General features: G+C 55.2%; 1 protein-coding gene across 4 annotated transcripts in view; it reads right to left on the bottom strand.

Moving 5' to 3' along the window:
- Positions 1–230: 230 nt before the first annotated feature.
- MMD2 (monocyte to macrophage differentiation associated 2) overlaps positions 231–18345 on the bottom strand; it is a 35446-nt gene continuing 17331 nt past the window's right edge. The window contains exons 3-8 of one of the 4 annotated variants that reach the window (XM_066273484.1): positions 18020–18180; positions 16656–16730; positions 12006–12107; positions 11184–11253; positions 6063–6220; positions 231–845 (exon numbers count right to left, since the gene is read on the bottom strand). In XM_066273484.1, coding sequence (XP_066129581.1) covers positions 749–845; positions 6063–6220; positions 11184–11253; positions 12006–12107; positions 16656–16730; positions 18020–18180 — 663 coding nt within the window. In that variant the 3' untranslated portion in view covers positions 231–748. Of the gene's footprint in view, positions 846–2982; positions 6221–7122; positions 7307–11183; positions 11254–12005; positions 12108–16655; positions 16731–18019; positions 18181–18345 lie in introns of those variants that run through there. The other 3 variants (XM_066273483.1, XM_066273485.1, XM_066273486.1) reach the window with 3 other exon arrangements.

Below are 18345 nucleotides of genomic sequence, written 5' to 3'. Positions count from 1 at the left end.
TTCTCCACCCCTCCGCCGCGCTTTCCTCTCTGTCTCTCTCTTCCCCTCCCGCAGCCAAGGCTCCATTGGAGCAAAGATGGCCCGGGCGCTGGGGATGGCTCTGTGGCCTCTGCCCCAGGCGCTAGAGTGGCTCTGGTCGCAACATGGCGACGCCCAGGATGGGCAGAGCATCGCCCCCTGGTGGGCAGAGCATCGCCCCTGGTGGGCGTGCTGGGTGGATCCCAGTCGCATGCGGGAGTCTGTCTGACTGTCTCTCCCTGTTTCCAGCTTCAGAAAAAAAAATGAAAACAAAAACAAAAACAAAAACAATGTAGGGGTTGCAACCAGCAACTTGAAAAAAAAAATGCCATGGGGTAGGACAGGATGAGACTTAGACAGGACAGAGAGGGACGGTCACATCTCACCATGCAGTGCACAGTAGGTCCTACCCAAGGATAAACTGGAACCACAGCATGACGTGATGGGTAGTAATCAGAAAGGTTTGGGTGACACCGACGTCTGGGAATAAGCAGAGGACAGCCGCCCCACCACCCGGAGCCTGGTCCCACAGGATGCAATGGACAGATCCCGTGACGCACCGGTAACCCTCCTGTGCAGGCCGCCGAGCCGCGGCTGGGACACGGCCCCGCCCCTCCGAAACCACAGCCAGGGTACAAGTCGGTCTGATAGCCCATGACGAAGACAGGTGTGCCAGGACACAGGCAAGAGGAGACTCTGTGGGCAGAGAGCCCACCCAGACCCGAGGTCATCAGTCATGACTGTGCCGGCCCGGCAGGTCCCAAATCTTCACCCCAAAATGTCCCGGGAAGAAAAACAGCCACTTCTCTAGGTTCGGATCCATAGTCCTTTTAAAAAAAAATATTGCCTCATGAAGGTATTTAAATACCCCTTTATCTTAAAGATGCTGGTGGAGAAAAAGCTATCTGTCCGTAGGGATATTAACACCCTGGGGGGGGGGGGGACAGGCCTGCAGCCTTCTCCCTGTCCAGCTGGCTCAGAGCTCAAGGGCTGCCAGGCCCCACAGGAGGCTTTGGGCACAGTGTCTTTGCCCCCAAAACCTGACCAAGTTCAGGGACTCAGCTGCCGAGATGTGAGGCAGCCAACATCAGGAGCAGGAAGGCCCCAGAAGGAGGCTAAGGAGATGCTCTCACCTGCTGCCCCACCACTCAGCTCTCCGGGAGCAAGACACCCCAGTGCTGGGGAAGGAGGGAGGACATGACACCCAAGGATGGTGACTCAGATCCCAGACCCTCCCCTGCGCCTCTAGATGATGGTGAACAAGTCACTTAGCCTCTCTGAGCAGCCGGGAGAGAATGATCTGAGAACATGGATGTATGCATGCACACGCCCGTAACTGTGCAGACGCTGCCTGTGACGCGGATGAGGAGGGGCGGGCGGCTGATGAGCATCCACAGCCTGTAGGCAACGTTGTGCTAGATCTCCAAAACCAGGAAGCTCTGCTCTGTAGCCTTTGCCAATTTCCATGGTGTAAATCCTCCCATCAGGACCAGTCTCACAGGACCAGTGGTTTGATGACTAACCCAACTCCCGAATATATATATATATATATATATATATATATATATATATATATATATATATATATATATTTTTTTTTTTTTTTTTTTTTTTTTTTTTTTTTTTTTTCTGAAGCTGGAAACGGGGAGGCAGTCAGACAGACTCCTGCATGCGTCCGACCGGGATCCGCCCGGCACGCCCATCAGGGGGCGATGCTCTGCCCCTCCAGGGCGTCGCTCTGTTGCATCCAGAGCTATTCTAGCACCTGGGGCAGAGGCCAAGGAGCCATCCCCAGCGCCCGGGCCATCTTTGCTCCAATGGAGCTTTGGCTGCGGGAGGGGAAGAGAGAGACAGAGAGGAAGGAGGGGGAGGGGTGGAGAAGCAGATGGGCGCTTCTCCTGTGTGCCCTGGCCGGGAATCGAACCCGTGACTTCTGCACACCAGGCCGACGCTCTACCACTGAGCCAAACCGGGTAGGGCCCCCAACTCCCGAATATTAACGAGCAGTCTCTGGGGTGCCAGACGCATGCAGAGCACACCGATGCCCTCAACCCGAAGGGGACAGTCTCAGATGGGTGAGGTCCCATCACCACACAGGCTGACAACCACATATCCCTCTCCTCCCCCCCCCCCACCAACCAGACCACCTGCAGAGTAGGCACAAAGCCAACTCCCACCCCATAACTCCCTCTCATGCTGGGGGTCACTGTTCTGACTCTTCCAGATAAACCCCAGGGTCCCCCAGGGGTGGGGACAGGGGCCAATTATAGGGAGTGATCCATCCAATCAATGACGGCAGACGGGACGGCAGCCATGAGGGGGCTGAAGTTAAGTTTCACCTAAATTCTTCATGGGGCCTAAAAAATATATGCATGAAATCTGGGGGAGAAAGAGTTGTGTCAAAAAGTTGTCCTCCCATACAGATAAATAGAGATAGGTATCTTCTCCTGAATTGAAAGAACGGTGAGAGAAGAAACTGGGGCACATCGACTCAACGTAGACTTTTAGAATAATGCTTACAAAGAAAGAGCTTGAGATAATGAGAAAAAAAATATTTGAAAAGTGAAAAGAGGGCCCTGGCCGGTTGGCTCAGCGGTAGAGTGTCGGCCTAGCGTGTGGAGGACCCGGGTTCGATTCCCGGCCAGGGCACACAGGAGAAGCGCCCATTTGCTTCTCCACCCCTCCGCCGCGCTTTCCTCTCTGTCTCTCTCTTCCCCTCCCGCAGCCAAGGCTCCATTGGAGCAAAGATGGCCCGGGCGTTGGGCATGGCTCTGTGGCCTCTGCCTCAGGCACTAGAGTGGCTCTGGTCGCAACATGGCGACGCCCAGGATGGGCAGAGCATCGCCCCTGGTGGGCGTGCCGGGTGGATCCCGGTCGGGCGCATGCGGGAGTCTGTCTGACTGTCTCTCCCTGTTTCCAGCTTCAGAAAAATGAAAAGAAAAAAAAAAAAAAAAAAAAAAGTGAAAAGAGGAGGGAAAGGCAAATACAGCATCATGCAGGCCTTGACCGGGCAGCTTCAGGCCTTCGGGTCTCGGCCCCCTCACGGTTCCCCTGTCGGCGTTCCTGCCGCCCTGCGCTCCCCCCAGGACTCGTCCCCACCCCCCGGCCTAAGAGCAAGGCTGACGGAGAGAAGGACGGCAGTCCTGCCCCTGCCATCCACGCAGTGTCCACTCAAGGCAGAAAGGCGGCTCAGGCCCACGGCGCTGTTCTACAGCTCCCCTGGCTGAGAGGCCGCTGGCCCTTGGGACCGCCTGAAGCGAGCTCCAACTCGCTCAGACAGTTGTCAGTGGGCTAACAAAGCCAGCTGTTGGCCCTGACCGGCTAGCTCAGAGGTAGAGCATTGGCCTGGTGTGTGGAAGTCCCAGGTTCGATTCCCGACCGGGGCACACAGGAGAAGCGCCCATCTGCTTCTCCACCACCCCCCTCTCCTTTCTCTCCGTCTCTCTCTTCCCCTCCCGCAGCCGAGGCTCCATTGGAGCAAAGTTGGCCCAGGTGCTAAGGATGGCTCCATGGCCTCCGCCTCAGGTGTTAGAATGGCTCCGGCCGCAATGGAGTGACGCCCCAAGATGGGCAGAGCATCGCCCCCTGGTGGACATGCCGGGTGGATCCTGGTCGAGCACAGGGAGAAGTCTGTCTCTCTGCCTCCCTGCTTCTAACTTCGAAAAAAATACAAAAAAAAAAAAAAAAGCCAGCTGTCCACACCAGGCCTGTCTGCCCGCCCGGCATGCTGCGGGAGGGCAATGCCAGGGTGTAAGCCTGTTGAGTGGGCCTCTGCCCTCCCCCCGGGCCCCCACCATCATCTTGAACCCTTCTCATCTGCCCCCACCTCCCAGCCGCCCCAGCAATGCCCGCTTAACTCAGGAGCGATCACCAGAGTGCCCGGAATGTCAACTGCCGCCCCCTGCCCCACTCTGGCTCCTTGGGGCATGACAGCCACTTGGCTGGAATGCCCTAGAATGTGACAACCTCAAAGATGGACAGGAAGAGGGAACCAGCATCCAGATTTGCACCCTCGAGCCCTCGCCAGCCCACACATACCCAGGACACAACCTGCAGTGCTCCTGAGCGGGGCTTAGGAGGTTGGACAAGGGCGAGCTGGGTGGATGAGGGGGTGCCCCTGTACCTCCTAGAAGGCACAGAGGGTTAAGGGGCAGCTTGAGGAAAATACAGCCAGCGCCCAGAAAAGGAGGCACAGGAGTTGCAGGTGGCAGACGAGGAGCTCAGCCAGGGCCACTAGAGAAGTCCCAGATCGGTGTCCCTGGCTCCCACCCCGGGCTCTGGTCCCCGCCATCTCGGCCTGCCATGGTGCCATGTTGAGGGAGGTCTCCTAGACATCATCCTCCCAGGACCACCCCGCCTCAGGCCTGAGGCCCAGAAGTCAAATCACACTGCTTCTGCCCCCACCTGGGCTTGCCTTCCCCAACCTCTGACCCTGACCCCACATGACGGGGAATACGGGGAGCTCTGCGGGAAAGGCACACGGAGTGCAGGCAGCTTCCAGGGGCTGGGAGTGCCGGTCTGGCCACACGCACACGCACATGCACATGCACATGCACACACACACACACACACACGGGTAAGAAGACAAAGCTTATCCCCCAAGCCTCTGCCTGCTCCGGACCCACCTGTCCGTGAACCATGCCAGGTGACTCAATACTGGCTGGACACATGGGACCCAGAGGCCAGAACCCTGAAATACCCTGGAATGTACCAGAACTAAGCATAAGGCATCCTGTCTTTGCCTGCCCGACCCTCGTGGGGACTCGTAGACTGAGGTTCCTCTGACCTGACACAGACCCTTGATCCAGAGATTCTGAGGTCCCAGGTCAGACCCTGGAGCCAGCCCTGGGTCCTTCCCCACCCCTGTCTGTGTGGCAGGCACAGAGGGGCTGGCTCTGCCAGGCTACTAGAGGCTCCAGAGGTCGGGGTGGGTATTGCAGACACCCTACCCCAGTCCCGTGAAGCGAGTGAGGCCTTCCCCTAGGGCTCCTGGGAGGGAGGAGCCTGTCAGGGTCACTGGTTGGCACCGAGCGAGAATCTCAATGTCAGCATCGTAAACCCTCAACCCAGGACAGGCTCCCGGGACGCGCTTGCCCTCTGATGAGTGGCTCTCGGCTTTCCCTGGATGTCTCGGCGTGAGAAGAAACGGTCAAGTAACAGCTTCTCGTCCCCGGCTTCTCCCTCCTCTGCGTCGAGGACCAGCACAGGTCAGGGGCTGCTCGGGGTATGCGCCCGGTGTCCCTATATGGCCCCTCTCTGCCCACTCCAGCCAGGACCTTCCCAAAAAGGGACAAGAGGGAGCGGAGATAAACACCGTCCCTAACACGGAGACATGAGACTGGCCCGGTCACGTTCCCACCCCAGGGCACACCAGCAGGCAAGACAAAGAGGTGTCATCACGAGTCCCACGCTGACTGGTCGTGGGTGCCCAGAGCACCGGCCTGAGAATGCTGACCCCACTCACGCTGTGTGGTTGACTGGCGATGTCTGCGGTGCTCACAGATCTCCACCGTCCCTGCTCTACAAACTGGTGACCTTCCCTGAACAGGGGGACATTCCGCAGCCAGGACTTTGGTAGCAGAAAAGGAGGCCCTGGCCACCGAGTACAAACACCCACCTAGGCTCCTTGCTCGGTTTCTCGGGACCGTGACAAGCACGTGTTAGCCCAGCACTGCCCAAGCAGCAGGACAGTGTCCACTCCCTTTCCTGAAGATGTTAATTAATGTCCACTGTATTAGGAGACACTTGTCTAGAGTAGAAGTGCACTACAGGGTTAATTTCTCCTCTGTGACAATGACTAAGTGCTTTCTTTCTCACCCTGGGACCCAAGAGAGATGGTGCGGCCATCACCAGAAGTAACCTTGGACCCATCGAAAGCTCTACCTGTGGGAGAGCAGACAGACCCGGGTGCTGCGCTCTGGGCTCGATCGTCGCAAAAACGCTTCCCATGATGCTCTCTGCTCATAAAGCCCAAATGTCCTGTGCAGTCTGGACCACCTCATTTGGACACCTTGGCCTGCAGGGTGCTGGGCAGATAGAGGTACCTCCAGATGGCGTAGTAGTGGGTACCAGCACCAAATGCCACAAAGAGATGCCAGATGGCGTGGGCAAAGGGGATCCTCCCGTCACTCTTGAAGAACACCGTTCCCAGGCAGTAGAAAGCCCCTCCGGTCACCAGCTCCCAGATGCCCTCCGTGTTGGGCTGTTGGCAAGAACAAGGAGGGGTCACAGGTCAGAGGAGTGCCCGGCGAGGTCGGGAGCCCCCGGCCACTCCCCCACCACCCAACAGGAAAGACCTGCAGCCGCCCTGAGCCGGCCCAGGTTCCTAGATGGGGCGTCTCAGCCCTGGGAGGTCACCACTTGCAAACGACTTCTCACCATGTACTGCAATTCTATCAAAGTCTCAAGGACTATTTTTTTTTTATAGCTATTCATCTTATCTAAGAAAGTAATACATCTGGCTCTATATCCCAAAAGAAGGGAAGGCAGGGAGTGAAACAAAGACAACATCCAGGTTCGCAGCATTATTCGCCACAGCCCCAAGGTGGAAGCAGGCCTAGCGTCCGTCAGTGGATGAATGGATGGACGAGATGCTATTCATGTTATTTCAGACGATGGAATGTTATTCAGCCTTCCAGGAAGAACATTCTGGTACAGGCTACATAAGACCCTTGAGGACATTGTGCTCAGTGAAGTAAGTCACTAAAGGACCAATACTGGATGATTCCACTCCTATGAAGTCCCTAGAGTAGAGCCAAATTCATAGAGACAGGAAGTAGAAGAGAGATTACCGGAGGCTGGGGGAGGCAGGGGAGAAGGGTTGGGGGCAAATGTTTCATGGGCGACAGAGTCTCAGTCTGGGCAGGTAAAAAAAAGTCTGGAGATGGACGCTGGTGATGGTCATACAACAGTGTGAATGTGCTTCATGCCACTCGAACTGGACACCTAAAAATGGTCACAATCAGAAATTTTTTTTTTTTTTTTTTACAGAGGCAGAGATAGACAGGGACAGACAGACAGGAACAGAGAGAGATGAGAAGCATCAATCATCAGTTTCTCGTTGCGCGTTGCGACTTCTTAGTTGTCCATTGATTGCTTTCTCACATGTGCCTTGACCGCGGGCCTTCAGCAGACTGAGTAACCCCTTGCTGGAGCCAGCGACCTTGGGTCTAAGCTGGTGAGCTCTTTGCTCAAGCCAGATGAGCCCGCGCTCAAGCTGGCGACCTCGGGGTCTCGAACCTGGGTCCTTCTGCATCCCAGTCCGACACTCTATCCACTGCGCCACCACCTGGTCAGGCAAGAAATTTTTATATATCTTATCCAGATCGTTGAAAAGTCATACACGGCAAAAAAAAAAAAAAATTTTTTTTCAAGAAAACAAAAGATAGTAAGTGAAAGGAAGTGGTCCTGCTCCTCAGAGATCAGCACCGTTGACACCTGAGTTGCTGCTGGTTCAAAAGGACTCAAAAAGAATGGGGAGAGAGGGCTGAGGGGTGGGGAGAGAGGGCTGAGGGGTGGGAACCCACCAACCCGCCCAGCTGGCGCCCAGCCCCTGGGGTTACCCCGTATGGGTAACCACCATGAGTAGCATATGCAGGATCCTTCTAGACCAGTGGTCCCCAACACCCGGGGCCATGGACTGGTACCGGTCCGTGGGCCATTTGGTACTGGTCCACAGAGAAAGAATAAATAACTTACATTATTTCTGTTTTATTTATATTTAAGTCTGAACGGTGTTGTTTTTTTTTTTCATTTTTCTGAAGCTGGAAACAGGGAGAGACAGTCAGACAGACTCCCGCATGCACCCGACCGGGATCCACCCGGCACGCCCACCAGGGGCAACGCTCTGCCCACCAGGGGGCGATGCTCTGCCCATCCTGGGCGTCGCCATGTTGCGACCAGAGCCACTCTAGCGCCTGAGGCAGAGGCCACAGAGCCATCCCCAGCGCCCGGGCCATTTTTGCTCCAATGGAGCCTTGGCTGCGGGAGGGGAAGAGAGAGACAGAGAGGAAAGCACGGCGGAGAGGTGGAGAAGCAAATGGGCGCTTCTCCTGTGTGCCCTGGCCAGGAATCGAACCCGGGTCCTCCGCACGCTAGGCCGACACTCTACCGCTGAGCCAACCGGCCAGGGCTTTTTATTTTTTTTAAATGACCATATTCCCTCTGTTACATCCATCTAAGACTCACTCTTGATGCTTGTCTCGGTCACGTGATACATTTATCCGTCCCACCCTAAAGGCCGGTCCGTGAAAATATTTTCTGACATTAAACCGGTCCATGGCCCAAAAAAGATTGGGGACCACTGTTTTAGACGCTGCCTCTCCACCTACAACAGACAGCACGCCCGTCATAGACACGCACGTCTTACAGGAACGCAGCACCGTACACCAGTAGACTGTCCCGCCTTCTGCAAATTCACCTGCCACTGACTGGTCTGAGGGAGCTTGGCCTACATGCCCACCGGGACAGTCACCTAGGTCCTCGGAACAGCTAGCTGCACAGCGCTTCCCTGCACAGACGTGCCAGACCTGAGTCACACTCAGTCCTTGAGACTGCTGTACTTGAATCTGAGTCACACAGCGAGATAAAGTTAATGACCCCTAACACTTCTTAGCGCTCCCTGCCTCGGTGCCAGCCATGGCACTGCACTGCCCTGCCCTGTGGGCCTGCCAAGGCATCACCGCATGCCACCCTCACGACAACCTCGCCAGGCAGGTGTTCCTGGGTGGGATGTTCCCAGACACCCCCCCCACAGCATCGTGCAAAAATGAGAAAAGCACGCTGCCGAATGGTACGTAACGGTGTGAGCTCACGTTTGTAACACAAAAAAACCAGTAAGGCCCTGGCTGGTTGGGTTGGCTCAGTGGTAGAGCGTCGGCCTGGCGTGCAGAAGTCTCGGGTTCGATTCCCGGCCAGGGCACACAGGAGAAGCGCCCATCTGCTTCTCCACCCCTCCCCCTCTCCTTCCTCTCTGTCTCTCTCTTCCCCTCCCGCAGCCAAGGCTCCATTGGAGCAAAGATGGCCCGGGCGCTGGGGATGGCTCCTTGGCCTCTGCCCTAGGTGCTAGAGTGGCTCTGGTCGCAACAGAGCAATGCCCCGGAGGGGCAGAGCATCGCCCCCTGGTGGGCAGAGCGTTGCCCCCTGGTGGGCGTGCCGGGTGGATCCCGGTCGGGCACATGCGGGAGTCTGTCTGACTGTCTCTCCTCATTTCCAGCTTCAGAAAAATACAAAAAAAAACCCACAAAAACCCAGTAAGTCAGTCTGTCTGCAGAGCCACACAGACATGCATATAAATGTAAAAATGGGAAAGATACACAAAACACAAATGAGGGACAGTTGTAGCCGGGGCGTCGTCACGTTGAGGAGGAAAGGGGTGGGAACTGCTGTTCTTGTATCCATTTTCAGATGGGTTTCATTCTTTGCAGTGAATATGTATTTATATGTGCATCTACTATATCTCTAAGCACATGTATGTCTTTAAATATATAGAATATTTCATTTGATGGGTATTATATAATTTAATAGATATAACTTAAATATGCATATTTAAACAAAAAACCGACCTGGCGGGGGAACGCTAACCTGTAAAAATGAACACGGATCACACGGGGAAAACGTTGAGCAGGAGAGACCAACGGGACAAGCCTTCCTTGCCAAGTATCCAAATGCAATTCAAGCTACAATAAGTAAGCCCTGGCCGGTTGGCTCAGTGGTCAAGCATCGGCCCGGCACATGGAAGTCCTGGGTTCAATTCCCGGCCAGGGCACACAGGAGAAGCGCCCATCTGCTTCTCCACCCCTCCCCCTCTCCTTCCTCTCTGTCTCTCTCTTCCCCTCCCACAGCCAAGGCTCCATTGGAGCAAAGTTGGCCCGGGTATTGAGGATGGCTCCATAGCCTCCACTTCAGGCGCTAGAATGGCTCCAGTTGCAGCGGAGCAATGCCCCAGATGGGCCGAGCATCGCCCCTGGTGGGCATGCCAGGTGGAGATCCCTATCGGGTGCATGTGGGAGTCTGTCTGACTGCCTCCCTGCTTCTCACTTCAGAAAAATACAAAAAAAGAAAAGCTACAGTAAGTAAAACAGCTTAGTGCTAGTATAAAAACAGGTGCCCATCCATGGAGAATTGGCATCTGAGAAACAGACCCACACACATCTACAAATTTAACGTATGACAGGAAGCAGCATTTTTATTTTATATTTTATATATATATATTTTTGTATTTTTCTGAAGCTGGAAATGGGGAGAGATAGTCAGACAGACTCCCGCATGCGCCCGACCGGGATCTACCCGGCACGCCCACCAGGGGGCGATGCTCTGCCCACCAGGGGACGATGCTCTGCCCCTCCAGGGCGTCGCTCTGTCGCGACCAGAGCCACTCCAGCGCCTGGGGCAGAGGCCAAGGAGCCATCCCCAGCGCCCGGGCCATCTTTGCTCCAATGGAGCCTTGGCTGCGGGAGGGGGAGAGACAGAGAAGAAGGAGAGGGGGAGGGGTGGAGAAGCAGATGGGCGCTTCTCCTGTGTGCCCTGGCCGGGAATCGAACCCGGGATTTCTGCACGCCAGGCCGATGCTCTACCACTGAGCCAACCGGCCAGGGCAGGAAGCAGCATTTTTAAATAGTAGGTAAATGGAATCACTGGCTGGTTCTCGGGGGAGGGAAAACCATATACAAGAGACACTATAGCAGAGATACAGAGTTAAAAGTGAGAAGTTAATCATAAAAGAAACAGAAGAAAATACAAGTAGATATTTATATAAACTTGGGAAAGAAAAGACCTTCCTAACCAAACACTTCAGGTAAAAGCCATAACATTAAAAAAAAAAAAAAAAAAAAAAAAAGGAAAAAGAAAAACCGGTCAGATCTATGTAAAATTTTAACATCTGCCAGTAATACTAGTTTTAAAATAATACTGTTCTCCAGCCTGGGAGGTAATGGGCAGGCAGAGTACTGTGTCCATTTGACAGATGAGGCAACTGAGGCTCGGAGAAGAGAAGCCTTCCGGGTTAACCTGCCTACTCTACCACCTCCTTAGTCGGGTCACATGGACACACTGGGCCTCCATTTCCCCTCCTCCCAGAGGAGAGGGTTCCCTTGACAATCTCGAGAAGTCAGTCCGGGCCCTGTCCAGCCTGGCGTGAGGCCGCACGCCGGGTGGGCGGGACTTACCATAGAAAGGATGACCAGGGCGGGGAAGAAGCCCATGATGATGTAGCACAGCAGCTCCACAAGCTTGTACCTGGTGGGAGGAGAAGCCACCTGGGCATCAGGACAGCTCCCCGTTCCAGGCAGGAGAAGACACCCTGACCGCAAGGGCTCAGACGTCACCCAGCGACGTCCAGCAGGTGCTGGCGGAGTTGGGTGGCCTTGGGCGCGTCTCTCTCCCTCCCTCTCTGAGACTTGGTGTCCACATCCACGAAACAGCGTGCAAGGATGGCAAACACTGGGTACAGCGAGCGCAGGGGCGCTGCCCACACTCAGGCCCCGGCAGACGTGACTATTCGATCCCAGCACCGTCGCCCACAGAGCCCCAACAGCCGTGTCCCGTGGATCTGAGTGGCAACCTCAGCTGACACCTGCTGCCGTCCCTGGAGGTTCCCAGAGTCTTGTCACTCCTTCTGCTTCCACAGCCTTGTTTATTATTCCCTCACTTAATTAGTCCCTCGCGCCACTGGGCAGGATGAAAGTCAACGGGGTCAGTCCCCTGGGTTCAGAGGTGCCCCTCACCTTATCTGCTGACACAGCTTAGGGTGAGAGGCAGGGGACACATGACACCGTTCAGCGAGTCTAGGAACCTACAGTGTCTTTTCAGAAAACCCTTCAAACTGGCGCTGTGGGCTATGGACCCGACACTGGGACACAGGGCAGAGCTGTGCCCTCATGCTTCTTGGATCATCCTGGTGCCTCCTCTCGCTAGGGGCAGGAAGGAGGCCCTGCTACAGCCCCGAGGGCCGCCCCGCCACCTGAGCCCTCCCCGCAACCCTGGCTTACCGCTCATGGAAGAAGAAGACATAGACGGTACCAACAGAGGCCATGATCCAAACCAGCCAGCGCATGTGAGAGGCCCAGGGGCCCAGCTCCCGAAGGTTCAGCCTGGGGGAGAGCCAAGGGCACAGTCTGAGGGGTGGGGGGAGTCACCAGGACCTTGTCCTCCATGGCTGGCCCGTCCCCGGAAAAGTTACCCCAGGGAAGATCTGTCTGCTGTGGCTACGTAGGTGGGGACATGGGCTCTCATGGGAAGACATGTGGAGAGGCAGAGAGAGACATTGGAACAATGAGCATTTATTAAGAGAAAAACTAGCCGAATGGATGACCCAGCAGGAAGGGGAAGGGCATGTGAAACCAGCAGGAGTCCAGACGAGGAGCCTGTGGGGACAGCCACTGGGCAGCGTCTATCAGACTCTGACGTGCACACACCCCATGACCCTGCTGGTCCCGTCTGGGGTCCAGCCAGGGCCGCGCCGTTTTGTACCAACACAATCCATGCTCTTTCCACCATCCCAGCGCCTTTGGACCTGCTAATACACTGCCTTTCTTTTAAGTCAACATTTTATGCACGAAGCTTCTATGTAAGTCCAATCTGTCAAAAATGGAAATAGAGCCTGACCAGGCGGTGGCGCAGTGGATTGAGCGTCGGACTGGGATGCGGAGGATCCAGGTTCGAGACCCCGAGGTCGCCAGCTTGAGTGCGGGCTCATCTGGTTTGAGCAAAAGCTCACCAGCTTGGACCCAAGGTCGCTGGCTCGAGCAAGGGGTTACTCGGTCTGCTGAAGCCCCAGGTCAAGGCACATATGAGAAAGCAATCAATGAACAACTAAGGTGTCGCAATGCGCAACGAAAAACTAATGATTGATGCTTCTCATCTCTCCGTTCCTGTCTGTATCTGTCCCTGTCTCTCCCACTCTCTGACTCTCTCTCTGTCTCTGAAAAAAAAAAAAAGGCAATATAATCAAAACCAAAAAATAGGGTTTTTCTGAATGAGGCAGGCTTTGGGGGGACCTGGATGCGCCACCCCATCTGTGGTCCCCGGGGGATGGCTCCAGGGCTCTGCAGGAAACAGCTGGAGCAACAGAGCAATAGAACAGAACACAATTCGACACTGCCTGTCCCATGTCCCCTCTTCCCTATGCACACGGTGTCCAGCCAGCCAGGAAGCTGGTCACCACAGAGCACCTCTGTCTCCCTCTCATCCCCTCCATCCACTCAACCCCCAAGTTCTACTGATTCTTCCTCCTGAGCAGCTCACACACCAGGCAAATGTCCCCACCGGGGCATCGTTCTGTCCTTCATGGCCCTTTCCACAGCGGGCAGGCAGGCCGTCCCCCAGCATGGTCCCCCTGCTGAGACCCCGAATCCCATGAGGAATTATAGCAGTACCCTCAAGCCACCAGCAGGGGGCAACACAGAGCCGCTGCTTCATCATCACAGCCAGCGACCAGGAACAGAAACCCAGGTCAAGGGGCGGCTAGTGAGGATCACCCTACAAATCAATGTCACACGGTCACTGCTGCTGAGCATCAACCCTGCTGACTCTTCTCATCCACCCCCGAAAAGAGACCTGAGGTTCACCTGGCTCCTCGTGCAGGGTCTGCCCCATGAGCGCGGGGCTGAGGAGAAGCAGCCGGTGGACCCAGCTCCTCCTGTGGCCTCCCGCCTACCCACTCGCCCGGAGCCTTCTAGAAGTCTCCATCCGCCTGCCCACCTGGCATCTGATAACTCGGAGCATGACGGTTTTCTAGAGAGAGGCCAGTCCTGTCCTCTCACAAGCCCAGGCTGTCCAAGTCTGATGATGCCTCCAGGCAGGCAGGCAGACAGACAGCAGGAACAATTTCCCAGCACTCCCAAGAGTCGCTCATTTCCCGGGAAAGGCCGGCGTTTCCCGGGACCCCTGCCATTCCCTCCTGTCCCTCTGCCCCGCCTTCAGGCAGTCATGGTCCGCTCAGTTTCTACAAGTATCTTTTCCACCCACCCACCCTCTCCTGTCGACCTCCATGCCATTACGGGGGGGTGGGGGTGGGGGGGGCAGGCCACCACCATTTCTCTCCTGGGTCCTTGCTCCAGCCTCTTCCACCCCTCCCCGCTCCCAGGGCAGCCACCCAGAGTAAGACCATGTCAGTGTCCTGCTCCAAACGCCATCCTCAGTGTAGACCCAGCAGCCTCCCACCTGCACCAGAAGGTCGAGGGGTCCGTGGATCCATAACCACCCCACACTGGGAACCATGCACATGTCTGTCACGGGAGCACGGGGGGCCGGAGGCCCACTCCCCCCAGACCACTGTCCAGCGGGGAGAATGGACGGCGACTCCTGTGAAATGGCTCTGTGAGCCTCGCCAGACGTCATGTGAAAGAGGCGAGATCTGAAAGAACGATTCTGGTACCATGAAGTTCAAGGTCAGGCACAAACTTCAAGGTCAGGCACACCATGATGTGAGGGCCGATAGCAGGACTCTGGTACTATGAAGTTCAAGGTCAGGCACAAACTTCAAGGTCAGGCACACCATGATGTGAGGGCCGATAGAAGGACTCTGGTACTATGAAGTTCAAGGTCAGGCACAAACTTCAAGGTCAGGCACATGAAGGCCGATAGAAGGACTCTGGTACTATGAAGTTCAAGGTCAGGCACACCATGATGTGAGGGCCGATAGCAGGACTCTGGTACTATGAAGTTCAAGGTCAGGCACACCATGATGTGAGGGCCGATAGCAGGACTCTGGTACCATGAAGTTCAAGGTCAGGCACACCATGATGTGAGGGCCGATAGCAGGACTCTGGTACCATGAAGTTCAAGGTCAGGCACACCATGATGTGAGGGCCGATAGCAGGACTCTGGTACTATGAAGTTCAAGGTCAGGCACAAACTTCAAGGTCAGGCACACCATGATGTGAAGGCCGACAGCAGGACTGTGGTCACCCCTGGAGGGTGACGACTGGGGAGAGGGTAGCGGGGTGCAGGGGGACTGCTCTGTTTCTCCACCGGGGTGCGAGCTACGGGGTGTGAAGAGTCGCTGAGATGCACATCACTGACTGCGAGTCTCCGGGAATGGTACACTCCCTACGGCACGCTGAAAGAACAGTCGCCTTTGTACTCAGACAGAACCTGTTGATTAGCTGATGTAATGGAACAGAGAGCTTTGTATGAGATAGCCAGAAACAGAAATTTCCTGTGCAAAAACGGAACCAACCTTTCTGTGGCTTCCTACGCCTCAGAGGCACACCTCCTCCAAGCAGTCCTCCCGAGGCCCCCATGCCAGGGCAGTGCCTCCTCTGAGCTCCCACGGCTGGGTGCACACAGGCCTGTCTCACCATGCCATCACGGTCCTGACACAGACCCTTGTCCACCAACAGAACCTCAGTGTCCTGAATCCCGGCACCATCCGGCCACACAGCACACAGTCAACCAAGGTGCGTGGAAGGGTCATTCTCCCCCTGCAGAGGCTCTGAGGGCTGCCCAGGCTTTCAGATGCTGAGGCTTAGGGTTCCTTTATTCCAGAACTTTCAAAAAGCCCGAGTGACTTGCTGGGAGGATTTAACCTGACAGAATCTGTGGAAGGTGGCCCAGCAAAACAGTTCACCAAATGACCAAGGTCCACTCCCTGCCCACCCAGGAGTCTAAGTAAGTCTCGGGACTTATCCCACAAAGATCAGGCTCGACCATCTGAAGCTGCTATTTCTGCAGGGTCAGAAAATGTCACCTCTCGGCAACCACATCAGATGCAGGCTACCAGATCCACACACGCGAGCTCCATGATGCATGAACAAGGGAAGTCCCTGCGGCTGTCTTTAGGACAGGAAAGGAATGGAGCGTCCCAAGGTCATCGACAACCACCCATACGGGACGGCCAGAGAATATTATGCTGCTGTAAAAAATAAAAAAGAGCCTGACCAGGCGGTGGCGCAATGGATAGAGCAACAGACTGGGATGCAGAAGACCCAGGTTTGAGATCCCAAGATCGCCAGCTTGAGCGTGGGCTCATCTGGTTTGAGCAAAAACTGACCAGCTTGGACCCAAGGTCGCTGGCCCAAGCAAGGGGTTACTCGGTCTGCTGAAGGCCTATGGTCAAGGCACACATGAGAAAGCAATGAACAACTAAGGTGTTGCAATGCGCAACAAAAAACTAATAATTGATGCTTATCTCTCCGTTCCTGTCTGTCTGTCCCTGTCTATCCCTCACTCTGACTCTCTGTCTCTGTAAAAAAATAAAATAAAATAAATAAAAATAATTTAAAAAAATAAAAAGGAAAAAAGAACGAGAACATCTTCGGCATGCTAATGAGGAAAAGATGTCCCTGCTATGTCACTAAGAGAACGAAAGCAAACCTCAGAACCGTGGGTTTAGCATCCTTCCTGTTTGCATTCAAATGGGAGAGAAGCAACACAAACATCCACTTATACATGTAAACTACGAGGAGGCGTGTGTGTGTATGTGCATGCGTGCCTTGAATACATAGACAGTGACTGACCCATGTACCTGGTTACACACGCTCGTGCTTTCATGTATAAAAAACAACTCGGGACTAACGTGAGAAACTGCTGACCTTCACTCTTTGGTACCGAGTCAGCGGATGACCCAGTCAAATACAAAAAGAATTCAAAGACAGGAAAGGAAGCCAGCCCGTTTGTGGGACCGCAGAAGCACTCACCAGGGCGCGTAGGAGGCCGCTATGAAGAAGTAGATGACCATTCGGTCACACATGTGCAGACAGTGCTCCACCATCCTGGGGCAAAGAAGGTGGCATTACCCCTAGCCGGCCTGGGACAGCGCTGTCCCAGGGAGGGGCTGGGCGGAACTGGCCCATCTCTGTCCAGCCACCACCCCTCGGGCCTCAGACTCCCCGTCTCTAAGTGACCAGTGAAGTGGCTTTCAAACCAGACTCCCTCTAACCCCTAGGGGTAGAAGAGAGACCTCTGGGGGAGGTGTCCCACTGAGCACCTTCTCCTTTCCTCTGCATTTCTATTTTATATACTGGGCTTTTCAGAAAATTTCAAATGATGACAGATTTCTGTGGCTAAAAAAAAAGTACCAGCCCCGGCCGGTTGGCTCAGTGGTAGAGCATCGGCCCGGCGTGTGGAAGTCCTGGGTTCAATTCCTGGTCAGGGCACACAGGAGAAACGTCCATCTGCTTCTCCACACCTTCCCCTCTCGCTTCTCCCTCTCTCTCTCTCGCTTCTCTCTCTCTCTCTCTCTCTCTCTCATTTTCCTCTCCTCCTGCAGCCAAGGCTCAATTAGAGCAAGTTGGCCCCCAGCGCTGAGGATGACTCCTTGGCCTCCACCTCAGGCACTAAAAAATGTCTCTGGTTGTAAAGGAGCAACGCCCCCTGATGGGTTTGCTGTGGTTCTTGTGGGAGTCTGTCTCTGCCTCCCCTTCTCTTACTAAACAATAAAAAATAAAACAATAAAAATTAAAAAAAAATTTTAAAGTACATAAACTATTAAACTATGTGGCCCCTAAGGCCTGACCTGTGCTGGCGCAGTGGATAAAGCATCGACCTGGAATGCTGAGGTTGCCAGTTCAAAACCCTGGGCTTGCCTGGTCAAGGCACATATGGGAGTTGATGCTTCCTGCTCCTCCCCCTGTTCTCTCTCTATCTCTCCCGCTCTCTCTCTCTCTAATAAAAATGAATAAATAAATAAATAAATAAATAAAAACTATGTGGCCCCTAAAGACTCTCTAGATTCTGTCATTGTGGTTTCATGTCCAGGCTCTGGAGCCAGAAGGCCTGGGTTCGAATCCCAGCCCCAGCACTTGGGGACTATGACGCTGACCATGCGCCTCCCTTCCCTGGGCTCCGTCCCCTCCTCTGCAAACAGGGAGGCCGTGGGAGCTGCTGTGAGGACTGAGTGAGAACCAAGCAGGTGCAGGACAGGAAGTGCTCAAGAAGCATCAGCTCCGGGCGAGCATCCACGAGGCAAAACTCCGCATCCGGCCTCAGCCCTCAGCCCTCAGCCCTCAGCCCCGGTCCCCCGCGCAGCACGGCCCCGCCCTGTGGGCTGGGCGGCGGGTACCTGAGGTGGCTCTTCTTCCAGGAGATGGTGTGGAACATGGTGGACACCACGAAGAGCCCGCAGAGGCCGAGGCCGTAGATCCAGGCAGAAATGGTCTCCCAGTCGTCGTCCGACAGGAAGTAGAGGTTGGAGCTGCCGAGGATGCTGGGGATGATCCAGAGCTGGAAGCAGGGAGGGGGGACAGGGGCAGGCCGGCCTCTGTCCTGGGGTCCAGGGCAGTGCGGAGCCCGCCTCTCTCCAGACCCGCACCTTCCAACAGAACTTCCCCTCACGGTGGGGATGTCCTAACCTACGCTGTCCAGCTGGGAAGCCACTGGGTACGTGTG

This window comes from Saccopteryx bilineata, chromosome 4, assembly GCF_036850765.1.
Source record: "Saccopteryx bilineata isolate mSacBil1 chromosome 4, mSacBil1_pri_phased_curated, whole genome shotgun sequence".
Lineage (NCBI taxonomy): Eukaryota > Metazoa > Chordata > Mammalia > Chiroptera > Emballonuridae > Saccopteryx > Saccopteryx bilineata.
The sequence above is the reverse complement of the archived record's forward strand: the minus strand, read 5'-3'. Positions and strand labels throughout refer to the sequence as shown.